Source organism: Nerophis ophidion, linkage group LG20 (assembly GCF_033978795.1).
Source record: "Nerophis ophidion isolate RoL-2023_Sa linkage group LG20, RoL_Noph_v1.0, whole genome shotgun sequence".
In the NCBI taxonomy this organism is placed as follows: Eukaryota; Metazoa; Chordata; class Actinopteri; order Syngnathiformes; family Syngnathidae; genus Nerophis; species Nerophis ophidion.
Genome location: NC_084630.1, coordinates 14,336,668 through 14,362,802, shown reverse-complemented (window position 1 = coordinate 14,362,802; position 26,135 = coordinate 14,336,668). Strand labels below are relative to the sequence as shown.

The following is a 26,135-nucleotide window of genomic DNA, read 5'->3' as shown; positions in this document are numbered from 1 at the left end:
GTTCATTTGCATCTCGGGAAAACAATTCACGCAACAAACCACACCATCGTCCCAGTTTTGACAATAATACAGAAATAAAAATTAGCATTATTACACTACAAATGGAGCAATACAAATACCAATATAAATATTGCTATTGACAATGAACAATATCAGTAATTTACCTCTATTATCAGCAATATAGTTGTTCAAATGCAACGATACAAATATGTAATTAGAACTAGAGATACAAAAGAACTTACAAAAGAACTGATGAAACGCGATTACATGCATTAGTGTATATATGTACAGTAAGTGTATATGTATGTTTGTTAATACCATAACACTTTTTGTGTCACTCAATTCATAAGGCACTCTTAAAATCATTCCATTTTCTCAAAAATCACCTAAAGTTTCTGCTTGTGCTTACCAACCTCGAAGCAATTTTATTTGGTACATGGTGTAATGATAAGTGTGACCAGTAGATGGCAGTCAGAAATAAGCGATACGTGCGGTCTGCAGGTTGACGCCTGTTCAACAAATAATGCAAGCAAGTACCCGTAAGCAAGCAACACCAAAGCTTTGATGCAGGGGACCCACAGAATCCAGACCACCGAAAGTCCCAAGTTAAAAATAAATAATAATACAAATTAACTGCTTGTTACTCTCAGGTTCTCCTAGCTGCTCAGACAATTCATATTGTCTAAAATGCATTTTCCCCATCTATATGTTGGGCGAGCATGAGGCAAGTACACACTCTTTCAATCAATTAGTGCGTGAGGAATACATATGTATGTATATATATATATATATATATGTTTATATATGTGTGTGTACGTGTATATATATACACATATATATGTAAATACTTTTTTTTTTAAACATATATACACATATATATATATATATATATATATATATATATATATATATATATATATATATATATATATATAAATATATATATATATATATATATATATATATGTGTGTGTGTTTTAACTCAATGCGGCCACCTAAGTCAAAAAGTTTGGGGATCCCTGCTTTGATGTTGCATTGAGACAATAGAACATTACACGCGGCGCTCAAAAATCTCTCAGAATGTTTTAGTAGGACTTTGGTAAGATATGAATCCGCACCACTTGATGTAACGCAGAGCATTAAGGCTACAGTAGTCAGACGTACTGTGCTTCCACATACGGATATTATTATAGTCTGTGTATAAGTACCCCAAAATGGCACCTATTAGGAGATATATTATCTGGTGTTTTATTTCGCAATATTATGCACAACCAACTTTTGTTACGTATGGTACCTGCTGATGTGTGTTTGGGATCTTCATAAGTCTATAGGAATATGTGCTGGTTTACGCCATTGTAAGTCCACGCCGTAGTCAGTAAGGTCCTTCTTTTTCTCTATCCTCTTGTTGTGGGAAATTCATCCTCTGCTGCTGTCATTTCTAATAAAATGTACAGTTCTAATTAATATGTGTCAGTAGATTCGCTATGGAAGCGCTAAAAATCACCAGTAAGAAGAACCAGTTGAAGTGGAGCCACGTAAATAAGACCGCCCACAAGACAGCGATGGTCAAAAAACGACTTGAAGATGATCTGTAAAACATCATCTTTGCAACATTTTTGCCACCAAAGAACCACCATTACATGTTTTGTAGACCACAAAGAAGTGTTTTAAATTTAAAAAAAAAAAAAAAAAAAAAATCATAATACGACCCCTTTAATGTGCCTTATAATCCAGTGCGCCTTTTGTATGAAAATAGATCGGAATAGACCGACTCATCGGTAGTGCGCTTTAAAATCTGGTGCGCCCTATCGTCCGGATTTTTCTACGATACATGTGTCACGTTTGACACGGCATGGCATTTATGTGTCCTTTAAACCAAAAATACAAAAACAGGTTGTATCACAGGGGAGCGCACATTAAGTGCACATGAAGCTTAAGGAAATATGAGCATAGCATAGTAAGTAGCTGCAACTAAGAACATAGCTAACGGCGAGCATGGAAAAGCTATATGACCATAGCGAACAATGTACCCGTGCCAAGTACAGGGGAGCGGCTAGGAATTTTGGGCCCCATGGAAAAGCTATATGACCATAACGAACAATGTACCCGTGCCAAGTACAGGGGAGCGGCTAGGAATTTTGGGCCCCATGAAAAGAATCTTTACAGGGCCCCCAACACATAATTTCATATAATTTCATCATCATTAGGGGCCTCTCTGGGCCCCCCTCCATCATGGGCCCCTAGAATCCGTCTCCTTTACCCCCCCTTTTCGGCGCCCCTGCAAGTGAATGGCGAGACCGGGTATAAAAGGTTTTAGTGCAGACAGCAGGTGGGGACACTAATCAATAAAAGAAAGCTGGTATGGGGAACAGGGCTCAGTAAGCGGTCATGTCACAGCAGGACGACACACAGGAAACAGGAACCAAAATAGCAGCGATAGACAAGAGCTAAACACAAGTGTAGGGAAGAATTAAAGCAAAAGCAACACAGAAAAAGACCTGAGGCTACCAGTCATGACACCAGGGGAGTTCATCCACAATACCACAAAGACAAACACAATTTAGAGTAAAAACAATAATGCTCAAATCACAATCAACTTCAGCCCAAAACAAAAATATGAAACATGTATTTGTTTTTATTTAGATTTTAACCCCTTTTAACGAAACCTACAATCGAATATTCAACTTCAAACCCTTTGTTACATTGAATGAGTTTAAAGCTTCTGTGAAAGGATTGCAGTCTACTTTGTCTGTATGCACATGTGTGATGTGAGCAAGTTTTAATGTTGTAAATGTGATGTTTTATGTGTTGTTTACTGTATTTATTGTAACCTTGCTGCTGCTCTCTTGGCCATGCAGGTCTCCCTTGGAAAAGAGATATTTGATCTCAATGGGATTTTACCTGGTTAAATAAAGGCTAAATATAAAAATAAAATAAAATGTCAGTTTTCAATGAGTATACATTTGCATAACATGAGTTATTTTACTGAGACCTCAAAACGCCTTCAAGCGGGGCAAGATTAAAAAAAAAAAAAAAAATTACATGTTTGATAATTGTCTTTATAGGACTGCAATAATTTGAAATGTTTGAGCAAAAAACTAAAATGACATATATACACTATATTGCCAAAAGTATTTAGCCACCTGCCTTAATTACCTCCCTGCTTGGCACTCAGCATTAAGGGTTGGAATTGGGGGTTAAATCACCATAAATGATTCCCGGGCGTGGCACCGCTGCTGCCCACTGCTCCCCTCACCTCCCGGGGGGGGGATCAAGGGTGATGGGTCAAATGCAGAGAATAATTTCGCCACATCTAGTATGTGCGTGGCAATCATTGGTACTTTAACTTTAACTCACATATGCAGTTGAAGTGCCATCCCATTCCTCACCCATTGGGTTCAATATGATGTCGGTCCACCTTTTGCTGCTTTTACAGCTTCAGCTCTTCTGGGAAGGCTGTCCGCAAGGTTGCAGAGTGTGTTCATAGGAATTTTCGACAATTCTTCCAAAAGCGCATTGGTGAGGTCCCACAATGAAGTTGGTCGAGAAGGCCTGGCTCTCAGTCTCCGTTCTAATTCATCTCAAAGGTGTTTTATCAGCTTCCGGTCAGTTCTATGGAAAAAAAATTGACACCCCTGCTGTAATATTCAGTCTTTATTTTTAGATTGTGAATGTGGAGTGGATGAATAACGGCTTTTTGAAAATTCTTATATAAATAGGAAGAAATACATTGTTAATAAATAACCTGGTCATAACCAGATGAACTTTTAAGGGTCATTGATCTGATTTAATCACATTGTCCTCAAAATGGCAAGATGCCAGCAAACATGAAACAGAGGTTAGTGCTTGTGCCTCACAATAAGAAGGTCCTGGGTTCGATCCCCGGTCTCGAGTTCTCCCCGTGACTGCGTGGGTTCCCTCCGGCTTCCTCCCACCTCCAAAGACATGTACCTGGGGATAGGTTAATTCCCTAGTGTGTGAATGTGAGTGTGAATGTTTACCGTCTACCTGTGTTGACCCTGTGATGATGTGGAGACTTGTCCAGGGTGTACGACACCTGGCGCCCGAGTGCAGCAGGGATAGGCTCCAGCAACCCCGAAAGGGACAAGCGGTAGAAAATGAATGGAAGGTCGGATAACCAGATGACCTAATTCTTCGGACACATACCATTGCTGAAACTCGACTTGACCAGTCCAGGTGGTAACCTTTTTTCAGGCCAGGCTTGTGACTAGTGAGAAACGCCTTTTGAGAATTAGACAAAGTAAACTTTGACCTCTTATGAATTAGAAAAAGTATTGTAGTTGACTTGTTGCTGATTTACTTTCAAATAAACTTGGACAGTGTCAATCAAAACGGTGTATGATTATATTTGCACATTGTTCATCGTGTCTTTAGTCAGCCAGAGTCCAGGGTAATGATAGAAACTTTAATAAAACATCTGGTGCATAATCTTTCAAGAAAACAGTAGAAAAACAACAAAGTAGAAAAATATGTTTATATACCTTCACTAGTCAATAGTCAAAATATTACATTCACCAGATTCCCCCAAAAAAAAAAAAACACAAAAGAATTATAGAAAATAAATGCAGCTAAACTTCGTACTAAAGAACAGTTATTTTGTCAAAGACAGCATGACAAGATTGAAATGTAAACAAACATACAGGACTTTTACACCAAAAGATTGTCCTTGTCGTCTTCTAGTGGGACACTCTGACATCCTACTGTAGGATTCAGCTCTATAAATTACTTCACATCAAGTTCTATAGGAAGAAGAGCGTATTCAAGTCACAAAAAAGCAAACAATGAAGCTTGTTTCTGGGAAAAAAAAAAAAAAAAAAGGAAAAGTGCGACAATACGATTAAAACAGGATTGAAACCTTGCAGTAACTTTCACGCAAAGCGGAGAGCAGCTTTTACAAAAAACGAACATTAACTTGGGGTTTTAATCCACAAATACATTTTGATCACAGGAATGTGCACAGATAGACAGTTTTCAAACTTCCAAAATACCTTTTTGGGCCTCATTTGTTTCAGAAACGAAGATGCACACATATAGAAAGTGCACTCCTAGCAAAAAAACTATAGGGATGGTCCGATACTGGGCAGGTACCTTGTCCTAATGTATATTTTGAAGTGGATACGCTACTAATTGTAAGTTTATAATCAATGATTGAAGTTATGGTCAACACTGCAGCACCTTCTTAACAGCCACATTAAAGGCCTACTGAAACCCACTACCACCGATCACGCAGTCTGATAGTTTATATATCAATGATGAAATATTAACATTGCAACACATGCCAATACGGCCGGTTCAGTTTACTAAATTACAATTTTAAATTTCGCGCGGAAGTATCATGCTAAAGCGTTGCGGTATGATGACGCGTGTGCGCAACGTCACGCATTGTAGAGGACATTTTGTTCCAGCACAGTTCACAGGTATAAGTTGTCTCTTTTCATCGCATAATTCCACAGCATTATGGACATTTGTGTTGCTGAATCTTTTGCAATTTGTTCAATGAATAATGGAGACGTCAAAGAAGAAAGCTGTAGGTGGGAAGCGGTGTATTGCGGCCGCCTTTAGCAACACAAACACAGCCGGTGTTTCATTGTTTACATTCCCGAAAGATGACGGTGAAGCTTTACTATGGAACTGAGCGGTCAAGGGAACACGGTTAGATTGGACCACACACACAAAGTACAGTGTATTATGCAGCAACCATTTCGAAAGATCGTGTTTCGAAGAGAGTCCCTTGCGAAGGGCAGAGATGGGCATCGCCACCACCCGTTGACTGGTGCTGAAGAAAGGTGCGGGGCCGGCCTTCAGGTTGTACAGGTACGACCATATGATCTCACTAAAACATAGTAACACAATAAGAAGATAAGGGATTTTCCCGAATTATCCTAGTAAATTTGTTTAATGACATCTGAATCGCTCCCACTGTATAGTCTTTTTTTGTGTGTTTTTCTAGTCCTTCACTCTCACTTTCCTCATCCACAAATCTTTCATCCTTGCTCAAATTAATGGGGAAATCGTCGCTTTCTCGGTCCGAATCGCTCTTGCTGCTGGTGGCCATGATTGTAAACAATGTTCAGATGTGAGGAGCTCCACAACCCGTGACGTCACGCGCGCATCGTCTGCTACTTCCTTTACAGGCAAGGCTTTTTTATTAGCGACCAAAAGTTGCGAACTTTATTGTCGATGTTCTCTACCAAAACCTTTCAGCAAAATAATGGCAATATCGCGAAATGATCAAGTATGACACATAGAATGGACCTGCTATCCCCGTTTGAATAAGAAAATCTCATTTCAGTAGGCCTTTAAGTCAATACCATCAGTAGCTTATAACCAACTGAAAAACATTGCTAAAATCAGAAGAATTATGTCTAAATCAGACTTAGAAAGACTAATCCATGCCTTTGTCTCCAGCAGGTTTGACTACAATAATTGTCTTCTTACTGGGCTCTCTAAACGAGCTGTAAGGAAGCTACAGTATATCCCAATGCTGCTGCTCGAGTCCTGCCTAGAACCAGGATATACAAACATCTTAGTCCAGTGCTTAGGTCACTGCAGTGGCTTCCTTTTGCTCAGAGAATAGACTTTAAAACAGCTCTCCTTGTGTAGAAGTATTTCCCTGATCTAGTGCCAAAGTACATCTCTGACATGTTAGAACCATATGAACCATGTGGGCCACTGAGAAACCTCAGGGAGTGGTCTCCCGCTGGTGCCGAGAGTCAGGACCAAACATGGTGAGGCTGCATTTCAGTTTTATGTTCCTAAAATCTACAATAGTCTCCCTGCAGTTGTGAGACGGGCCTCAACTTTGGCAATGTTTGAAAAATCCAGGTTGAAAAATTTTCTATTTATTGTGCATATGAGAACTGAAATAATTGTATTTTTTCAATTATGATTGTTTTATGATGATTTCCTGATTTTCATTCGACTTACGATAATTTTATTGATTATTTTTGCCTTTTTAATTTTTGTGTACAAGTGGTGCTATATAAATAAACTTGCCTTGCTTTATTTTGCTGTGTTATTGCTGTTCAAGTGTAGGCCCTTTTAAATGTAAGGTATTTCAGGTCACTGGAATTCAAATTCCTTTGTCCTTCGCCTCAGATTTGACTTTTGCAAATATTTTTTCTTTAGTCACTTTTATTGAATGGTACTGCTGTGTCTGGCAACCATTAAAAATGCTACTATAAACTTTGTGCATGATTTGAATCATATTGTGGGAAATTGAATTGATTAAAATCTATCTACAGATATTTTTTATAGAATGCAGTGGTACCTCAATTTAAGAGTGCTCCAGCTTTAGAGTGTTTTAAAGTAAGAGTTTTCAACCGGCTTGTTGTTGTGCTTTAAGTTGCAAGCAAAAATTTGCGTGACAAGCACCCCCGCCTTGAGCTGGTGTAGCAAATGTCCGCGCAAAATATCTGATCTTACTGGCTAGCATTAGCTTATAGCCTGAGTTTTCTGAAAATTGGAACAAAGAAAGTAATTGTGAATGACAGCGCTGAGAAGAAGTGGATGATATTCGTTGAATTAAAGAAAAAAAAAAAACACTTGACAGCGCAGTTCGAGCGTATCACTGACAGTCTGCACCTAACAGTAGCAGAATGAGTGTAAATGCTATCTGCTGATGGTGTGTTTGACTAAGAAGCAGCTGGAAGGAAATACCGTAGAAGTCCACTCTCCTAGGTAAATGTTGTATGACTACATTACTTGACAAAACTACTCTAGTTGTTAGTAGTACATTCTCTTGTATAGTTTATATAAAATATTTCGGTAACACTTTAGTATGGGGAACATATTCACCATTATTTAGTTGCTTGTTAAAGTAACAAAGACTTAATTTAGGGTTATTTGGACACTAGGGGAACATAAGGGTTAAGGTTACTAATAAGCAATCATTCTGAAGTTATTGAGGAAAGACTCTTAGTTAATGGCTTACTGGTTGTATAATAAGGCCATGCAGAATAAGGCATTAATAAGTACTTAATGACTAACTAAGAGCCAATATGTTACTAATTTGCATGTTAACAAGCAACTAATTAATGTCAGTATGTGTTTCCCATACTTAGGTGTTACCATCTGAAATCAAAAGATTGTTTTAATTTTTAAACGGCATGTTACATGTTAAAATCGAGCTGTTTTGGGGGGCAACTTAAATTAATTCTGATTCATTCATAAGTTGAGGTACTACTGTAGCAAATATCAAACAATCCAACAGAATTAGATATATTTGTTGCCCAGTTTGAACATGGTGTTTTAAAACATGTATTTTGACCAAAATACATGCATTCAAATCTTGTTTGATAACATGCAAGGAGAAAAGAAGGTGTTGGATTGGTATCAGTATCAGTAAATACAAAAAGCAGCGGAATTAGAATCGGCTTTTTTGGCCAAGTTCGTTTACCACACGAGGAATTTAACTCGGGAGACTGTGCAGTATCGTCCATGGTGGCCATCGGTAATGGATATGAAAAAGTGGTGTTCGGCCCATCCCCAAAATGAGCCAAAAGAGATTTAAGATACGTATTTTGTTTACTACCTTATGGAGTTGTGGGATCACCACACTTAAGGTATTTTATAAATTATGTTTTGTCCACAATGTAATCAACTCATATGGTTTGATACAGTGCAGGGAGGCTATCTTCTCTAAGGGACCCTTAAGATATTTCCCATTGTTGTACTAGGAAAAGTCTCCCATGAAAACATCTAATGTTTGTACTTAATAAATAGTCACTATCACACTACGTAATATAGCTTATATGATGTTAAAGATATGTTCAAGATGAAATTTTTCATAATCCTACGTCTACTGGTGGATTGGCTGCATTGGCCACTCTGAATTTAACTTTATGACATGACAAACACTATCGTGGTACCTGAATGCACCATCAGGATGACTCGGCTCAATTAAAATCCATCAATTATTTACAATCTAATACAGGGAAATACTCATATTTGGGATTCTCTGGTGTTCTGCCCACTCCGAGAACCCTAAAAGACAAAAAGAAAATTACAAATAGAAGCTAACATTTGAGGGAGGTGATAAATCACACAAATCTTACTTGTGATTGGCTATTGGAAGGATGTGTACTACTGAAGTCAGAGTATCTCTTTTTATTCTGCGTGCATATGCAGGATAGAAAGTTGTAGTACTCCTCTCTCACCTGCAGAGGGCAGCAGACAACCATGGCGAATAAATTGGCTGTCTATGGACTTGAACAGAGAGACGTCTCACCTGCTTGGATAGAAGGCAGTGCATGATGAAGACCAGAGCTCCCTGGAAGCTGTTCAAGATGGTGAAGAAGTATTCTGCCACAATGTGGCCCTTCTTAAAAAGAAAGGCTCCAAACACCCACATGAGTCCCAGAATGCACATCTGGGCTATGGCTGTAACCGTGAAGGTTCTGCAAAGCACAGAAAGGATGGCATGAGTGATATCTGATTATTATTGTTATTTGAATTTAATTTAGTCACAATGTATGTGTTTTAGCACTGAGTAATTGTATATAAATGTATTTTTTGTCAGTTGTTGAGTCCATTGTTTGCATTTTATTTGATTAAGAATTAAGAGTAAGATTACTAATTCAATGTAAAAATTTAAGTGAGGCACCAGAGCCCTCTGTAGTGGAAAAGCTGTGCCCTAAGGCAAAAATAGGTTAAGAACCCCTGGGATAAGTATGGTCTGGATGATGACCTCTTTCAACTACACCACAGAGTTTCCACCAAGTGGAATTATAAATATGTATTGTAGATATGTGATTTGCGATGACTGTTTAGAATTGGTTATGCGAGCGGGGAGAACAAGATGTCTTCCTTCAATACTTAATCATATATCAAACCTCAGGACTAATCACCCGTAGTCACACGCAGAGTATTTGCAATAAAATAATGAAAATAACCTACTTATTTTCATTATTTTGCCGCGAAATGGTGGTACTGAAAACAACAAACCAGCTACACGCAGTATATAATTTCACTAAATTGTATTTGTTTTCACTTTCAGATGTTACACTTTATTTTGTTTAAACAGAAAAGTTCAGCTTTCCAAAATGTATTTGTATTATCATTTGTGAATTTATTCTAAACACTAATCTGTCTTTCTTATTACACAGGAGAACATGCTATTTTACTCTATTTTTTATGGTGTATCAAATGGGACAAATTAAAATAAATAAGTCTTTAAATAATTATTTAAATGTGTCATTAATTAATTATAATTGGAATCCAATATATAAATGTTTTATTTTGTCATTAATGTAAAAGTACATATATTTGTATAACTTAATCATTTATTTCAATATTACATTTTTTTATTTACCACGTGATACCATTATTTCACAATTTTATTGTTTTATTAAATTATTTCATGAACCTGTGTCTCAGCGCTTCATGAATTCATTTATCCGTCAAACTCAGCCGTCAAAGTCCTAAAACCTGATTGGTTGCCCAGGTTGTCTGTTGAACTATTCCACAAGAGAAGCAAAGGTGTACTGCTCCTTGGTCGGGAAATGCAGAAATAACTCCAACAACTTCAATAAATTCCACACACTCCACAAGGTTTTAAATATCAACCACTTACTCCTGAAAAAGCGTGAGTATATTCTCCTTAACCGCCATGTTTTGAATAACTTCCAAAAGTTTCAGGCTTTAGACCAAAGCAATTATTGGACTGGAGCCGTGTTACCACCGCCCACTGACTTTGTTGGCTGAGTTTGAGGAATAAAATAGATTCCTAAAGCACTGACAAACAGGTTCATGAAATATTTAAATAAATCATTAAATCATAAAACAATTATTTAATTCATAAAATAATTAAATTGTGAAATACAGTATGGGATTAAATTACGAAATAATGAAATCAATACTTATTTAAATGACTAAATGATTAATTCAATATTGAAATAGTTACTTAAATTATTACTTAATATTTTACATTAATGTTTACATTTAAAATAAAATAATGACATTTAATAACACATTTTTAAATGTAATTCTAATTATAATAATAATGGGCACATTTAAGTAATTATGTTTATTTAACATTAGATTTATTTTAATATTGATGTTCATAAAAACTAATTTACCATGAATTGAGTAACGTGGACCCCGACTTAAAAAAGTTGAAAAACTTATTCGGGTGTTACCATTTAGTGGTCAATCGTACGGAATATGTACTGTACTGTGCAATCTACTAATAAAAGTTTCAATCAATCAATCAAAACTCTAGGATTTTTGTGGAACTTAGAAACTTGCACTAACACATTAAAAAAGAGCAGACTTAAATGCCAACTAAAACAAAACATAATTAAACCACTTCTATAAATCTCAACAGGCAGGCTGCAATGAGAGAGAAGCCTATCTTCTAATTAACCATGTCGGGTGTGGTTATGCATATAGTACTGTATAATTCAAAATATGCATAGTGTGTAATAGTCGCTCGTGTTGCAAAACTACAAATCTAAAAAGAGGTGTTCACTGACTTTATTTTGTTCAGCTTGCTGAGGTCGGGGTTGAGGCTGGAAAACTTCTGGGCCAGCTTCCAAACAGTGACGATGAAAAAGAAGACATTGAGGAAGATGATGACGCACACGGGACCATAGAAGCTCCAGATGAGGCCGTCTTCAAGGGACAGCCAGCAGCTGCAGTGGGGAGATGGGAAACTAAACTCCCACTCAAACACAAGCGTTTGTGGTTTTCTGCACACACTCACAGATCCTTAGTGCCGTATCCCTTGGGTCTGATGATGGCAGACACTATGACGATAACCAAGGGTGTCCCGTAGCCGAAGAGGAATAAGTAGAGGGGCCTGATGGTGACGTTGAAGACCAGTACCACCATCCGATACAGCTGCACACCCTCTAGTAGCATCCATGCAAACACTCCCAAGAAGAAAAAATGGAGCATGGCAGCAATAAACCTGCAGCCGCCCTGTAATGCAACATAAACACACGATGAGCGGAAGTTCCATGGTGAGCAGAGGAATGAAAGGACTCTTGCTGTGTTTATACGAGCCCAACCAACCTTATAAAGACAACATTTTGAATCAAGACAGTGAGGCATTGCTTTTTCAACTTTGCCATTAGATAACCGTTAGGATAAGATTTTGAGAGTCCTGGTTTAAAAGCAGTAATCATCTTAGGGAATGTTTACAATGATCATGATAGGATGGTTCAGAAAAGTTTAAAATACAGACGATAGATGCCTTCACAGACCAACAAGATGTGTGTGAAGCATGGTATTAGGCATGCTGTAACATACACACTTTGTCAGAATACAGTATAAGCACTGAAATGTATTTGTACTGTCTATAGCAGTTCTGTTGTGCACACTCTTGAGAAAAAAATGAGTGGTAGACAATCATTGTTTTTTAGGCTTAGACTAGTTGTTGCAACTTAACTGTCAATTTCATAAAATTTGTACTTAAAAGTGTTGTGTTTTCAACACAAAAAATGTATAAATTCATATATGCAAAGAAAAGGCTGTTTTTGCATTCATTGTATTTTTGAGACTATAGGCCGCTACTTTTTTCCAACGCTTTGCACTGTGGCTTATAAATGGTGCGGCTAATTTATAGATTTTTCACTTATAATGTTTTGTATTCAACAAATAGTTAGTTCAGAGACACAGAAAAGGTGTGTTACTGTTTGTGCTATGGCGCCATCTTTTAGACGAGTTCACTCACTGCCTGCTGAAACTGTTTTTGTTTCGTGCCTTGAACCGGAAATATATCCGTCCATAGCATTTCTGCTTGAAAGTATTCTTCATTCACCACTCCAAGCAACGTTTGTAAGTTTTACAGTATGACTAAAACTATTCATAATTACTAAACCGTCACATGTTGGATGTCTGCAGGAGTGTTTACATGCATATTTGTATGCGCTATCATACTGTAGTGTAATCAAGCTAGCCTCGTTAGCATTAGTTGATATGCTAACACATGTGCCTGTGTCAGTATAATTGACTTACAATGACATTCTTTTTGTATTGATTTAGTTTCATAAATTCACCAAAATGCCACTGTCGAGTCTGTTTAGCTGATTGGAGAGGTAGCTTCCGCAGGTAGTAGGTCCATGAAAATGACTTCTGTTCTGTTTGATCAGCCACTTTACAGCCACCGTTTGAAAACAAATAAGGTATGTAAATAAACATTTACAAAATAGTCCGTACTAAGATATATTTGCGGCTACTACATGTAAAAATTGTTACTACTAAAAACTTAAGTGCCGTACATTTAAACAATAGACATTACACATCACGAACAAAAATAACAAAAAAACATCATACATGACCAACACATGTATGATGTCACACAGGTCGGCTATAGCTGCAGAGACAAGGCTTTTCCCGAGGCGGGCCCTCCGGAATTTGATAGTTCTGTACCCGCACCCTGATGGTAGTGGGATGATGTATTGGTGTAATGGGTGAGTCATACCCTGTGCCAGTGGTTCTCAAATGGGGGTAAGCATACCCCTGTGGGTACTTGAAGGTATGTCAAGGGGTACGTGAGATTTTTCAAAAATATTCTAAAAATAGCAACAATTCAAAAATCCTTTAAAAATATATTTATTGAATAATACTTCAAAATATGAATGTAAGTTCATAAACTGTGAAAAGAAATGCAACAATGCAATATTCAGTGTTGACTGTTAGATTTTTTTGTGGACATGTTCCATAAATATTGATGCCAAAGATTTATTTTTTGTGAAAAAATGTTTAGAATTAAGTTCATGAATCCAGATGGATCTCTATTACAATCCCCAAAGAGGGCACTTTAAGTTGATGATTACTTCTACGTGTAGAAATCTTTATTTATAATTGAATCACTTGTTTATTTTTCAACAAGTTTTTAGCTATTTTTATATCTTTTTTTCCAAATAGTTCAAGAAAGACCACTACAAATGAGCAATATTTTGCACTGTTATACAATTGAATAAATCAGAAACTGATGACATAGTGCTGTATTTTACTTCTGTATCTCTTTTTTTCAACCAAAAATGCTTTGTTCTGATTAGGGGGTACTTGAAATAAAAAAATGTTCACAGGGGGTACGTCACTGAAAAAAGGTTGAAAACCACTGCCCTGGACTATTGTTTTTGCCAGTCGAATGATGGACCTGTGGTTTAGATCTCAAATGTTAGGTGTGGGTAGGCCGATGATTTTAGCTGCTATGTTTGTAATGCGTGTGAATTTGGTACGGTTGGTTACAGAAAGCATAGTGAAAAAAATTGTCTACTGTATTTGTCGACATGCTTTGCTTTCTATCCGTTAATATACAACGTGAACTTTCTCACCCCGCAAGTGATTACTGGTCAGAGAACACAATGAAATCGATAACATCTAAAAGAAGAAGAGGAACTGATGACTACTGGTTTTGTGGTATAATAAAACACAACTTGAAAAAAAAAAAAATACTACGTCAAGAGTGTAGACAGTGTTGTTAAGTTTCCGCGTGTGTGTATGCGAATGCTGAAATTTTAAAGGCATGATTCAACTGACCTTTGGTTAGAGTGTGGTTAGAGTGTCCGCCCTGAGATCAGGAGGTCGTGAGTTCAAACCGAGTCATACCAAAGACTACACAAATGGTACCCATTACCTCCCTGCTTGGCACTCAGCATCAAGGGTTGAAATTGGGGGTTAAATCACCAAAATGATTCCTGAGCGCGGCCACCTCTGCTGCTCACTGCTCCCGTCACCTCTCGGGGGGTGGAACAAGGGGATAGGTAAAATGCAGAGAGTAATTTCACCACACCTAGTGTGTGTGTAACTGTCAGTGGATCTTTAAATTAATAAACTAGTTTTAGGAGAATGTTTTAGTATTATTCATAATACTACTGTACCTTTCAACTTCGCAAATATTAACTATTGTGTTTAAAGTTCTATTGAAGGTACTATGCAGTTCAAGTATTAGGTCATCAAGTAAAGATAAATGTTGTGATGGTTGAAAACATGTGGATGAAGGACACTTAATTTAATTTATTTATTTTTTTAGTTTCACTCAAGAAATATTGCTACCTTATTGTGGTTAAGAGCTACCAGTAGCAACTTAATCTTCAGGTGGGACACCCAAGTTGAACAGGTGTGATGGTAGAGGCCTGACAAAGTGCAATCCTCTTCTCCAGGTTGGAGTTGGACACATAGGTTCTGGTTCATTTAAGGTTAGTGTGTACTAAAATCATGTGCAAACTTAATAGCACATGCAAAGCTGGTCTACTAAACGTGTGCAAAGTGAATTGTTTCTCCTAAGTGAGCAGAATAAGGCGTGCCATTCATTTTGCGTCTCTGTCGTCATTAATATGCAAAATATATGCTGATCATTAAAATGCCCACAATACTAGAAGGAGGATTTGCAAAAATATTTATTCAGCACGTGCAATGTGATTTATTAACACTCATCAATCATATTGCAAGCAATATTTTGCGTTTTATTCAGCAACTGTGCAAACTGACAGTTCGACTAACCCCCAGGATCAGTGCCAATGCTGCACAGATAGACGATGTACAGACGAGAATCCTCCATCATACATGTATGTGTCAACATTTTTGAATGGTCAAGAATAAAAAAATATTAGACATATTGTCTATTCAGCAAAATAATTTTATAGCCATTAGACGACAAATGCAATGGATGCGTTTTGGTGTCCTTTAGTTGTTTTTTTAAATGACTTGTTTTTTCTCACAAAGAATATATATTAATTTAATATATTTTGTGTATTAAGCAGATTGAGTGCAGCCTCTTTCCCAATGCACCTTCAGCGGTTAAAGAAGAAAAAAAAAAAAGGTGTCAATGACAGCAGATGCACCACCCAACTGCTTCTAAAATGGCCGTAAAAAGTGGTAGATGTGGCAAAATGCCACATGATAACATTAATTTGCAGTAAATGAAAGTGTCTCCGAGGTGATGTCCCGTTTAGTACACGCAAAATCCTCATTTAACTAAGGCGGTCTGCACCACTTTACAATTGCACACGCAGTCTTAGTAAATCACACGCAACACACCAGTACATGCTATATTATAGATTGCTCACGCTGTTTTGTTCATAGTATTTGGATCTTAGTAAATTAGGCCCATATAATAGCTAAAAAACTAATTCTATGAAAAAAGCAATGTTACTACTGTATTAGCACAGAAAAAAGTGATTGCACATGATGGAGCAGCATGTACACATGATGCCCCCTTCACATTTCTGACTGCTCCCTCATATATGCCTGCCTAAAACCGGCCCTGGTTCAAACGCATAAGAGGAACAAATAAGCTCTGATTCGGACAAGTTAAAATTGAGCAAGTGTAGGCATGGAATTTTTTTCTCAGTGTAAGTAGTAAAACATGTTCAAAGTACAATAAACCATTATCATTTCTAAGAGTGTTTATTCGGAACGCCACATTTCCATTCCCTAAACTGTCTGCAGGAGACATTCGATTTTAATTATCTTCAAAGCCAAACAGGACATAAAAGTCGCTTAGTCTCTGAAGGGTGTAAAAACATTTTGGGATTCATGTTTTTTTTTTTTTTTTACTTTTCGGATAGAATTTTTTTTCAATAAATTTCAGTCCTAAGCAAAAATATCAAACACACAGTCATGGTCAAAAGTTTACATACACTTGTAAAGAACATAATTTCATGGCTGTCTTAAGTTTCCAATAATTTCTACAACTCTTATCTTTTTGTGATGGAGTGATTGGACCACATAATTGTTTGTTAGAAAAAACATTCATGAAGTTTGGTTCTTTTATGAATTTATTATGGGTCTACTGAAAATGTGACCCAATCTGCTGGGTCAAAAGTATACATACAGCAATGTTAATATTTGGTTATATGTCCCTTGGCAAATTTCACTGCCATAAGGCACTTTTGGAAGCCATCCATAAGCTTCTGGTTGAAATTTTTGACCACTCCCCTTGACAAAATTGGTGCAGTTCAGCTAAATTTGTTGGATTTCTGACATGGACTTGTTTTTTCAGCATTGTCCACGTTCTCATTCGCAGTTAGGTGTTCCAATAGGATAATGACCCAAAACACACATCAAAAGTGGTAACGGAATGGCTAAATCAGTCTAGAATTAAGATTGTAGAATAACCTTCCCAAAGTCCTGACTTAAACCCTATTGAGAACATGTGGAGTAGAGTGTAGAAATTATTGGAAACTCAAGACAGCCATGACATTATGTTCTTTACAAGTGTATGTAAACTTTTGACCACGACTGTATATTGTTTTTTTTTTATGTTGACCCTGTTGACAGCGTTTTGGTCAGATAATGTCCAAATTTTAGATTAGTAAATTAACTCATTTCATGCAAATTTATACTAATTGATAACTGTGACGACATTAGATCAAAAGACATTGAAACATTCACCTGGGGATAGGTTGATTGGCAACACTAAATGGTCCCTAGTGTGTGAATGTGAGTGTGAATGTTGTCTGTCTATCTGTGTTGACGACTTGTCTAGAGTGTACCTCGCCTTCCGCCCGAATGCAGCTGGGATAGGCTCCATAACACCGCGACCCCGAGAGGGACAAGTGGCAGAAAATCGATGGATGAATGGGAACAAAAACATTACACGTTTGGTATATTGGTTTATGTCTACAGTTGATTGAGAGACTTAAGCAAACAAGTTTTTTTAAAAACTAAATGTTTATGCCTTTTGAAAAACTGACGTTGCCTTTGGGATATTGTGGAATATTTACCAGCGTATCACACACTTGTGAACAAATTGGACATTGATATTTTTAAATTTGACATAAAAAAAAAACATAGTAGGAAAAATCATGTATAATGGAGGAACACAACAAAAAATATAGTCGGATTAAAGCGCAAATTTACTGGAAGGACAAAAAAGAGATAATAATGAATACATCTTAATGTAAGTGATGAACATCAACTTTAAGCTTCGTCTTCGAACTACATGCTAAGAACATCAAATCGATCCTATTGGCATTTTTACACAAAGTCCTTGTTAAAAATCAATAAAGAGCTCCTTTGATGTCCCAGTTGGGTGATGCTGACTCAGTACGTCAACGCTCCATGGAAACAAAGTCACTATCTCTTTAGACAAACTTACCTCGGGTTTTGTTTGGGAAATGCCAGCCAGGAAGATGAGGTCAGCGATGAAGAGGCAGATACAGAGATGCAGATGGATGGTTGTACGGGTCCCATGAATAGAGCGGCAAAACTTGAACGTCAGAATGCAAATGCTCAGACAAAGCAGGGACACGATCAAGCCTGTCTTCGTTATCAACAGGAGTGCAAAGTTTTGCTAAAAGAGAAAACATTAAATATTTATTATGTGAAAGCATTTCACTTAGTTTTTTGTGTGTTTCTTGCTTAACGCAGGCCGAACAATTTTGAAAGGCTTTTATACGCGCACAATAAGTACTAAATTGGCAACATAATTGGTAATCAATTCTCAGGGTTTACTTTTAGTTGTTCAAAAAGTCACATCACTCAACTGCATATATAAACGTAATGCAACATCGGCGAAGCATTTTATGAAGTTACAACTGGTGTTTACAAGAAGTAAGGACTGCCCTGACCATACTTGAATGCCATTAACTCTGCATTGCACAGCGGTGAAAAACACCCACCTGTCTGTGTCTGTGTGTGTGTGTTTGCATGAGAGCATAATGGGACTTCCTGTAAAATAAAGCTTTATAGCTTGTTGTTGGTATTTTTATTAGTGCTGTCAAATAATATACTTTTCGATCAGATTCATCACTCTTTTAAATTTGGATAAATTGTTGGATTTATCACAGGAAAATACCTCCTTGCATAATTTAAATTAACTTCAAAAAAGGCCCTGATGAAAAAGACACAAATGCAGTTTTATTGTCATAATGTCATCCTGCTACATTTTAAATGTGTTGCTGAATGCACTTAATTTATTTCAGTAAGACTTAGTAACAGTTTTATCTATGGTCCAGTCAGGGTTTATTTTGAAGTGAAATTTGCCTCCGGTTGGAGTCTCCTCACTCATGTTTGCACAGACATATGCATTGACCTTAATACTAACCATATAACAAGCTGTGCCGCCTTTCAGGTAATCATCCACTGTCACGGTAAATGAGTGCAGTTTAAAAAAATTGTGTGATGAATCTGAATATTTACATGATTAATGCAACAAAAAAAAAGAGAATAAACACACAAGTTAACTCAACAGCCCTAATTTTATACTAAATACTGGATTATCATGTTTATTAAACTTTCCCCTTCAGATTGGTATAAAATATGCAGACTGAAATCATGGACACAAATTGTGGACAAAAAAGTGAAGGTCTAATCCAACCCGTGCATTTTACATTTGATAGGAATTAAGTACAATTATTATTCATCAATAATTGTGTAAAATATCCTTTTTGACATGGAAAAGTTGTGGATAGCAACAGATCATTCATATTCTGACTAAACAAGCTTGTTGGGTTGAAATAAGCTATGAAAATAAATTTGACCAAAGTTATCAGCTCTCGGCCACGTTTGTTTTTTAAAAGTACATTTCACAAGAAACAAGGTTGTTGACTATTCTGCACAAAGTTGTGTGACTTCTAAGGAAATTGCTTGTCTTGAACTAAAAACGTCAGGTACTAAACATCTTTAAACTTATCAGTGTAATGTAATTATGAGAGGGCAAGGATTCTATTAAAGAACTTTCCCTCAATAAGTGTAGTTCTGGAAAACAGTAATTGAATATAGGGGTACTTGTTTTAGTTTAGTTTTTTTTATTAGAATACACTTAGTATTCTAAGTATTTAATGTGTCCTTACTCAATAGGACGGATGTGCCCCACCTAAAACTTAATATAAGTAAATTAAAAAGCAGTATTTATGCTAATGTTTTGTGATTTGTGTTATCAAAAGTACCGGTTCTTCTGCTAAAAAAAAATAAGCTAGTGAAGTAGTAATTTAAGCCTTTTGTATAGCATTGTAGAAAAACATGAATATGATTGTGTACGGTCATGCTCAAAATGATTCATAATTTAATATTATTTTCTATTTGTATTTTAGCTGTGTGGGTATCTATAGTTACTTAGAGTTCTTCATTTACTTACATCCACAGGATAGAGAGCCATCAGCACGGCAAAGCTGCTGAGATGTTCACATTGACACACAGTGTGAGTAGCATTGGAGCGTTGTCGATGGCAACCATCTGTGGACCAGGCGCCTCGGTCATTCCAGTATACACAGATGTAACTCGCCTCAGATTGGTCCTACGCCACAACAACAAAACCATTGTAATGGAAAATACTTTGTACTGCATCGCTGTAAAGCAGGACAAACCTGGAGATGTCTGAGCGTGAGGACGACCGGGTGGCTCAGGTTCTGAGTGGATGGATTGGACACCACAACTGACACTACTCGGGAGAAGATTTTGAAAGTCGGTTCAGTGCCATCTTTTTCGAAACCTTGGAGCTGGTCAAAGGAGCGGTTTACAGATCTCTCCAGGTTCTTGTAGCTTAACAAGGCCGCCATAGCAAAGCCTAGAGGGGGAAAACCACAAACAAGATCACACAGAGAGATTAGATAGATTTTTTTTGTCATTATTTTGTTCCAGGTAAAGTGTGAGCTGAAGACTATCACAACACACTTGTTGTTGACTAGCACTTGCTACAAATAAAGAGCTTATTTGACTTCATGATGTTAATCTGTATGCGCTGTATTTATGACAGGTAACTTGCTGCCAACTATAAAGATGTTAATAAAGTTGTACTTTTGAGATAAGAGCTGTCTCTCGACAAATTGTTGTGCTTTAAGCAAAAAATTTGAGTTACACGCATACCTGTCGTTAGGTGGCATAGCAAATAAAGTTAACCTTGTATGGTCTGCCCAAAACAGCTGATCTTACTCACTAGCATTACCTTATGGCTTTATATCGACATAACTCTGTTTTCTAACCATAGGAAGAAAGAAATTGAGTGTAAAGGACAGTGCTGAGAAGAAAAAGAAGAAAAGAACAATATCTGTTGAATTAAAGAAAGAAAGAAATCAAAAACAACCAACTTGGTGAAACAGTTTGAGCATATCACTACAAGTCTGAATTATACTGAAGCAGAATGAGTATATCGCCAGTCAAGGATGTTAAAATAATATCCAAACAGTTGACATTTATCCATAAAAATATGAAGAAGCTGCTGATGATGTGTTTGACAGTGAAGCAGCTGGAAGGAAATACCACAAAAATCCACGTTTCAAGGTAAATGCTGTACAATATTAATAATAATAATAATAATAATAATAAGGGATTAGATTGATATGTTATTACATCACTTCATAGCTGTTAATACTACAATCTATTGTATTGTTTTCAGACAATATATTTATCTTAAAAGTTTATTTTTCTTTTTAAAAAGCATGTCACTTTTTTAAATTGTGCTGCTTGGGGGTCAAAGTACCAATCATATTGTTTTCAGTTCATCTCAACCAGAGAAGTTGATTTTTATCACAAAAAATGGGGGATTTTCATTTTAATGACTAATCGCCTTTAAATCAATCGCCATCCGCTCCGACACATTTATGCAGCAGTTTTTGTCAGTCACTAACAAGCGTTTCTCCAAACTCTAAACACAATTAGCACAGCATCGGTCTTTCGTGGTCATACCAGTCACATATTCCATATCGTTTTCACACAAAATGCAGTCAGTGAACTCCATTCCACAATGCTTAGATTTTCTTAACAGACAAGCTATACCTCCCAACAAAATTATGGATTGTTTGTGTGTTATTTCCAAATGTAAACACACACCATCCCACAATAGCAAAACAATATTCCAAACCTTAGACACAGTATAAAAACATCTGCTTCTGCAATGATAACAGTTTAAAAACAATATACCTCAGCAGATAATAAAGAAACAATTGAATAATTGACACACAGCTGATTTATGTTGGGTAACTTGGGCCAACCAAAGCCAGTTTCCATTCTGGCTTACACTCAGTAGCAGTGGTCAGGACGACTTTGTACTTTGAGGAGTGATGTTTTTGGAAACATTCTGGAAAAAGACAAACACTGTAATGTCTGGATGAGGGAGAGTAAGAGCAAGTGGCCAAGGGGGAAGAGCAGGCACAAGAAAATGGCAAAGTTGCGGTGTAGTTCTTGTAATGCCAACAATAGCCATTATTTTGAAACCTGGTGTACTTTGACTGCACGTACCCTGTGAAGTGAAAACAAGTGTTGTTCTTTAAACATAATGATTTCATTCTGAGTCAGTTTTCCAGTGTTTTGGTAAAGTTAGTGTGTGCAGAAAAAGAAGTGTTCCATTTTGAAATGAAGAGCTATCATATTTAACAAAATTAGTTTTTGCGAAGACAATAATCCATTTGGCCAACAAGGTGTGAGTCTCTGTAAGGAGTTGAGAAAAAGTATCTGAAGTATGGTTGAGCGCTTATTAGCGATTGAAAAAAACTGTAACACAACATAGGGATTCCTCATGAGGAACCCTAAAATATTGCAAAAATGAAACTAAAATCAATTATAGGCTCCTTGACATAGCTTTAAGTTGAGACATTTCACGTCATTTTGCCCTCGATGTTACAGAAAGTAAAAGGAAGTGTGAGCAACTGATTGCTCTTCTTTAGGTCCAGATAATAAGTATCCTATTTGTCAATACAATTACACAAAGTTTGGATTTTTTGACAGAGATGTCCTTTCTGTCGTCTTAATGTTCATCCATCTATGTCGGACTGTTAATTTGATTGAACATGATCCTTGCTTGAGCCCTTCGGTGACGGTTGCCAGGGATTGTCTGGTACACCGATTGCTGCAGTTGAAGCAGCAACTTTGTGGCGTGGTCTCAGGCGAACCATCTGCTCCTAAATGTCGACAAAACCAAGGAGCTGGTCATCGATTTCAAGAAAAAAATGACCTCTGTGGAGCCCATCAAAATCCAGGGCCCGGGAGGTGGCAGTAGTGGGGCAGTACAAGTACCTGGGAGTCCACTTGAACAGCAGACTGGACTGGAAGGAAAACAGCAAAGCTGTGTACAAGAAGGGCATGAGCAGTCTCTTTTTCCTGAGGAAGTTTAGGTCCTTTAGTGTGTGCAACAAGCTGTTGGAGATCTTTTTCAGTCTGTTGTGGCCAGTGCCCTGTACTTCCCAGTGGTTTGTTGGGGGAGCAGCACCAGCAAAAGGGACTTAAACCGGATTGACAAACTGATCCGGTAAGCCGACCAAACTATTGGCACGCAGTTGGAGGTGTTTGTGTCAGTGAGGGACAGGAGGACACTGAACAAACTGCTCGCCCTTATGGACAATCCTGCCCACCCACTCCACCAGACTATTGAGGGACCAACCTCATCACGTCCGTTGTGTTCTGAGCAAGACACTTCACCCTTGCTCCTGATGGGTGCTGGTTGGCGCCTTGCATGGCAGCTCCCTCCATCAGTGTGTGAATGTGTGTGTGAATGGGTAAATGTGGAAGTAGTGTCAAAGCGCTTTGAGTACCTTGAAGGTAGAAAAGCGCTATACAAGTACAACCCATTTATCATTTATTTATTTATAATCCAACAGGCTCCTTCAGTGTTCGATTCAAGAACTCCTTCATTCCGCACTCTACCCAGCTATATAATCACTCGCCATACAGCAATAGATGATATCTTTCTATTACCTGACCGCTTCTATGATAACTACCTCTCTTTGTTTATAATGTATATTTTCTGCTGGATCTACTCTCTATTTAATGGTGCCCTTTTGTTTGTTTGTTTTTTGCTGCAGCTGTTATACATACTGTAATACTGTACATGGTAATTGGGATTTGTTTTATATTATATGTATTATATAAAAATATAATATATTATAATGTATCAGTATATATTATATACTGTATATATAATATGTAAATATCGTATATATGTTATATTGCTACTATATTACATTTTTAGTGTACTTAAACCTGCATTATCCTTTCCATCCTTTGAAACTGAACTATAGTGTGGAACAATTTCCCTTGTGGATCAATGAAGTTTGTCTAAGTCTAAATCTAAGGATTTTTTATATAAAGGGTAAAATCAGGGAGGAAAAACGAGACTGAAGAGACAACAGTTAAGAAAGACAAAAAACGTGATTTCCCAGCAAAAATGGGACACTTAATAGGTATGTGTAGTCCTCCCTACCTCTCACCCAGAATTTCCAGGCCGTGAAGCAGGCAGATGACCACATTTCTACTGTACTTCCCATTTTCAAACTAAAAACTAAAAATACTTATTTCTTTAAAAATACTGAGACAGCATTGTTTGTAAAAGCCCATTACGTCCCAAGTGGAATTTATGGGAGTTTGAATTATGATGAAAATGCCACAGCCCTGTCAGCACAATCCAACATCACCGTTTCCGAGAACACAGTCATCAACTATGACCTTACGAAATATTCCATAAAATGTTTGTGATAAATGTGTTTTTCTTTTTTTATTCTTGGGTTGATGTCAATGAAACCGTCAGGGATGTTCACAATATAAAAAAAAAAATGGGTCCGCTCATCCTCCACGAAACAGGGAGTATTCTAATGTTAAATTGTCTCCTATTTAGGGATGCAACGATTACTGGTAAAATGAGAAACCATGGTAAAATTCCCAACGGTTGGTATTATTGTTAAAACATTTAATTACCATGAAAACCATGATTGACTCCTACACGTTGGAAAACTTAGTGATTCAGCTTAATTTCTAGAATACAAGACATGTCTTGTCTTGAATACAAACCACAAACGTTTTGAAAATTAAACTTCGTTAAAATAATGAATTATGTTTTTAAGTAAGTTTTGAGCAGATTCCACAATACCAAAATCATTTTGGTGAAAACAACCGTGATATAAAATCCTACTCCTTTGTTAACATTTTGGTCCAAAAAAAGGAATTAAATAAAACGTTTACCTGGATAAGTTTCAGTTCCTGCTGCTGTTTTCCAATCAGTGTTGAGCGTTGCGTTTTCAGTCTTCAGATAAAATGGTCCAGTGGGTGGAGAACTTCCTCTCTGTACTGCAATCGCCACATCTATTCAAACAAAAGCCACATTGTGTTAGCGCTGAAGAATTGTGTCAGTCGTAGAAACTTCTGTTAAGAATTCTCCAGGTTTTACAGACTTTTTATTTTGAAAAATTTGGTTTGCCAGTGTCATTTCCGTTTCCTTTCTTACCGGTGTTGCTTACTGTAACTTGTTTTTGCCCTAAGGCTTTCAATTGGGGCACTAGTTGTTGATGATTGCAGATTGCATTATCAGTTGGAAAAAATATTGAGGAAAAGTATTAAGAATGTGTCAATAGACTCAAAATATATACAGATGCATCTAAAACTTAAAAGTAGGATCTTCAGAAGTTATTCCACAATAAAACATAGTTTTAAATTAAATATTCAGTGACAAGCTATCGTTTTTTTAAGGGGGAATTAATAACAATTTAAATTAAATTTAATTGGATAAAGGGAAATAAAGCAGGTAAAGTTGTGTGCTCGAACTATAGCAGTGTACTAATCAGCATAAAAAAAAACATAGCTTCAAAACCAAGACAGGATTTAGTATATGAAATAGTTCAGACAATCTTTAAAATAAATAAAGCTGAAAGTTATTTGTCCAGGTGCCTGCCATGTAGGAGTTGTGGAAAACCAACTATCAGATCAGTATGCAAAACTTGGGAGTGAAAATTATAGATAAGATAGAAGTCAATAAAAATTTCAGGATAATTGAAATAAAGAAAGAAAATGTATGCAGTATTACAAAGTCCAGAGGAGTGTATAGTAATAAGACCGCCATGAAGGAACCCACAGAGTCCCTGCAATCCAATTTGAGAACCACTATAAACAATATTCAATTAAACAGTGGTCACAGTGCAGGGAGAGCTGCTGGAGGTAAAGGCATCAATCGTAAAGGTATAAATCGACATGAAAACTGGTCATATTGATGTTAAAAAATGTTTTTCGAACGCATCATGACACTAAAGTCTCACTTTGTAATTTTCTGAAACTTGGCAGCCAAGTGATTGTGACTATTTGACGGTTGTATAAGACACATTAGAAGTATCAGTGGCGTTCTAAGAACATTTATAGTCGAAATTGGTGCTGTGTTGTTTAGTAGCTACTAGCTAGCATTCTCACTGGTGATTGTTATTGCTACTGGGGCTAGTTTATAGTCCCATGCTATTTTGAAACTA

General features: G+C 36.9%; 1 protein-coding gene across 6 annotated transcripts in view; it reads right to left on the bottom strand.

The window, feature by feature from the left end:
- Positions 1-4,412: 4,412 nt before the first annotated feature.
- Positions 4,413-26,135, bottom strand: part of LOC133538763 (adhesion G protein-coupled receptor E5-like) — an 80,010-nt gene continuing 58,287 nt past the window's right edge. For all 6 annotated transcript variants that reach the window (XM_061880525.1, XM_061880523.1, XM_061880524.1 and 3 more), the window contains 9 exons: positions 24,865-24,984; positions 20,283-20,482; positions 20,054-20,212; positions 18,074-18,268; positions 11,726-11,943; positions 11,496-11,654; positions 9,251-9,419; positions 9,078-9,179; positions 4,413-9,006 (listed from right to left, as the gene is read on the bottom strand). In XM_061880525.1, the coding sequence (XP_061736509.1) occupies positions 8,965-9,006; positions 9,078-9,179; positions 9,251-9,419; positions 11,496-11,654; positions 11,726-11,943; positions 18,074-18,268; positions 20,054-20,212; positions 20,283-20,482; positions 24,865-24,984 (1,364 nt within the window). In that variant the 3' untranslated portion in view covers positions 4,413-8,964. The remainder of the gene's footprint in view (positions 9,007-9,077; positions 9,180-9,250; positions 9,420-11,495; positions 11,655-11,725; positions 11,944-18,073; positions 18,269-20,053; positions 20,213-20,282; positions 20,483-24,864; positions 24,985-26,135) is intronic.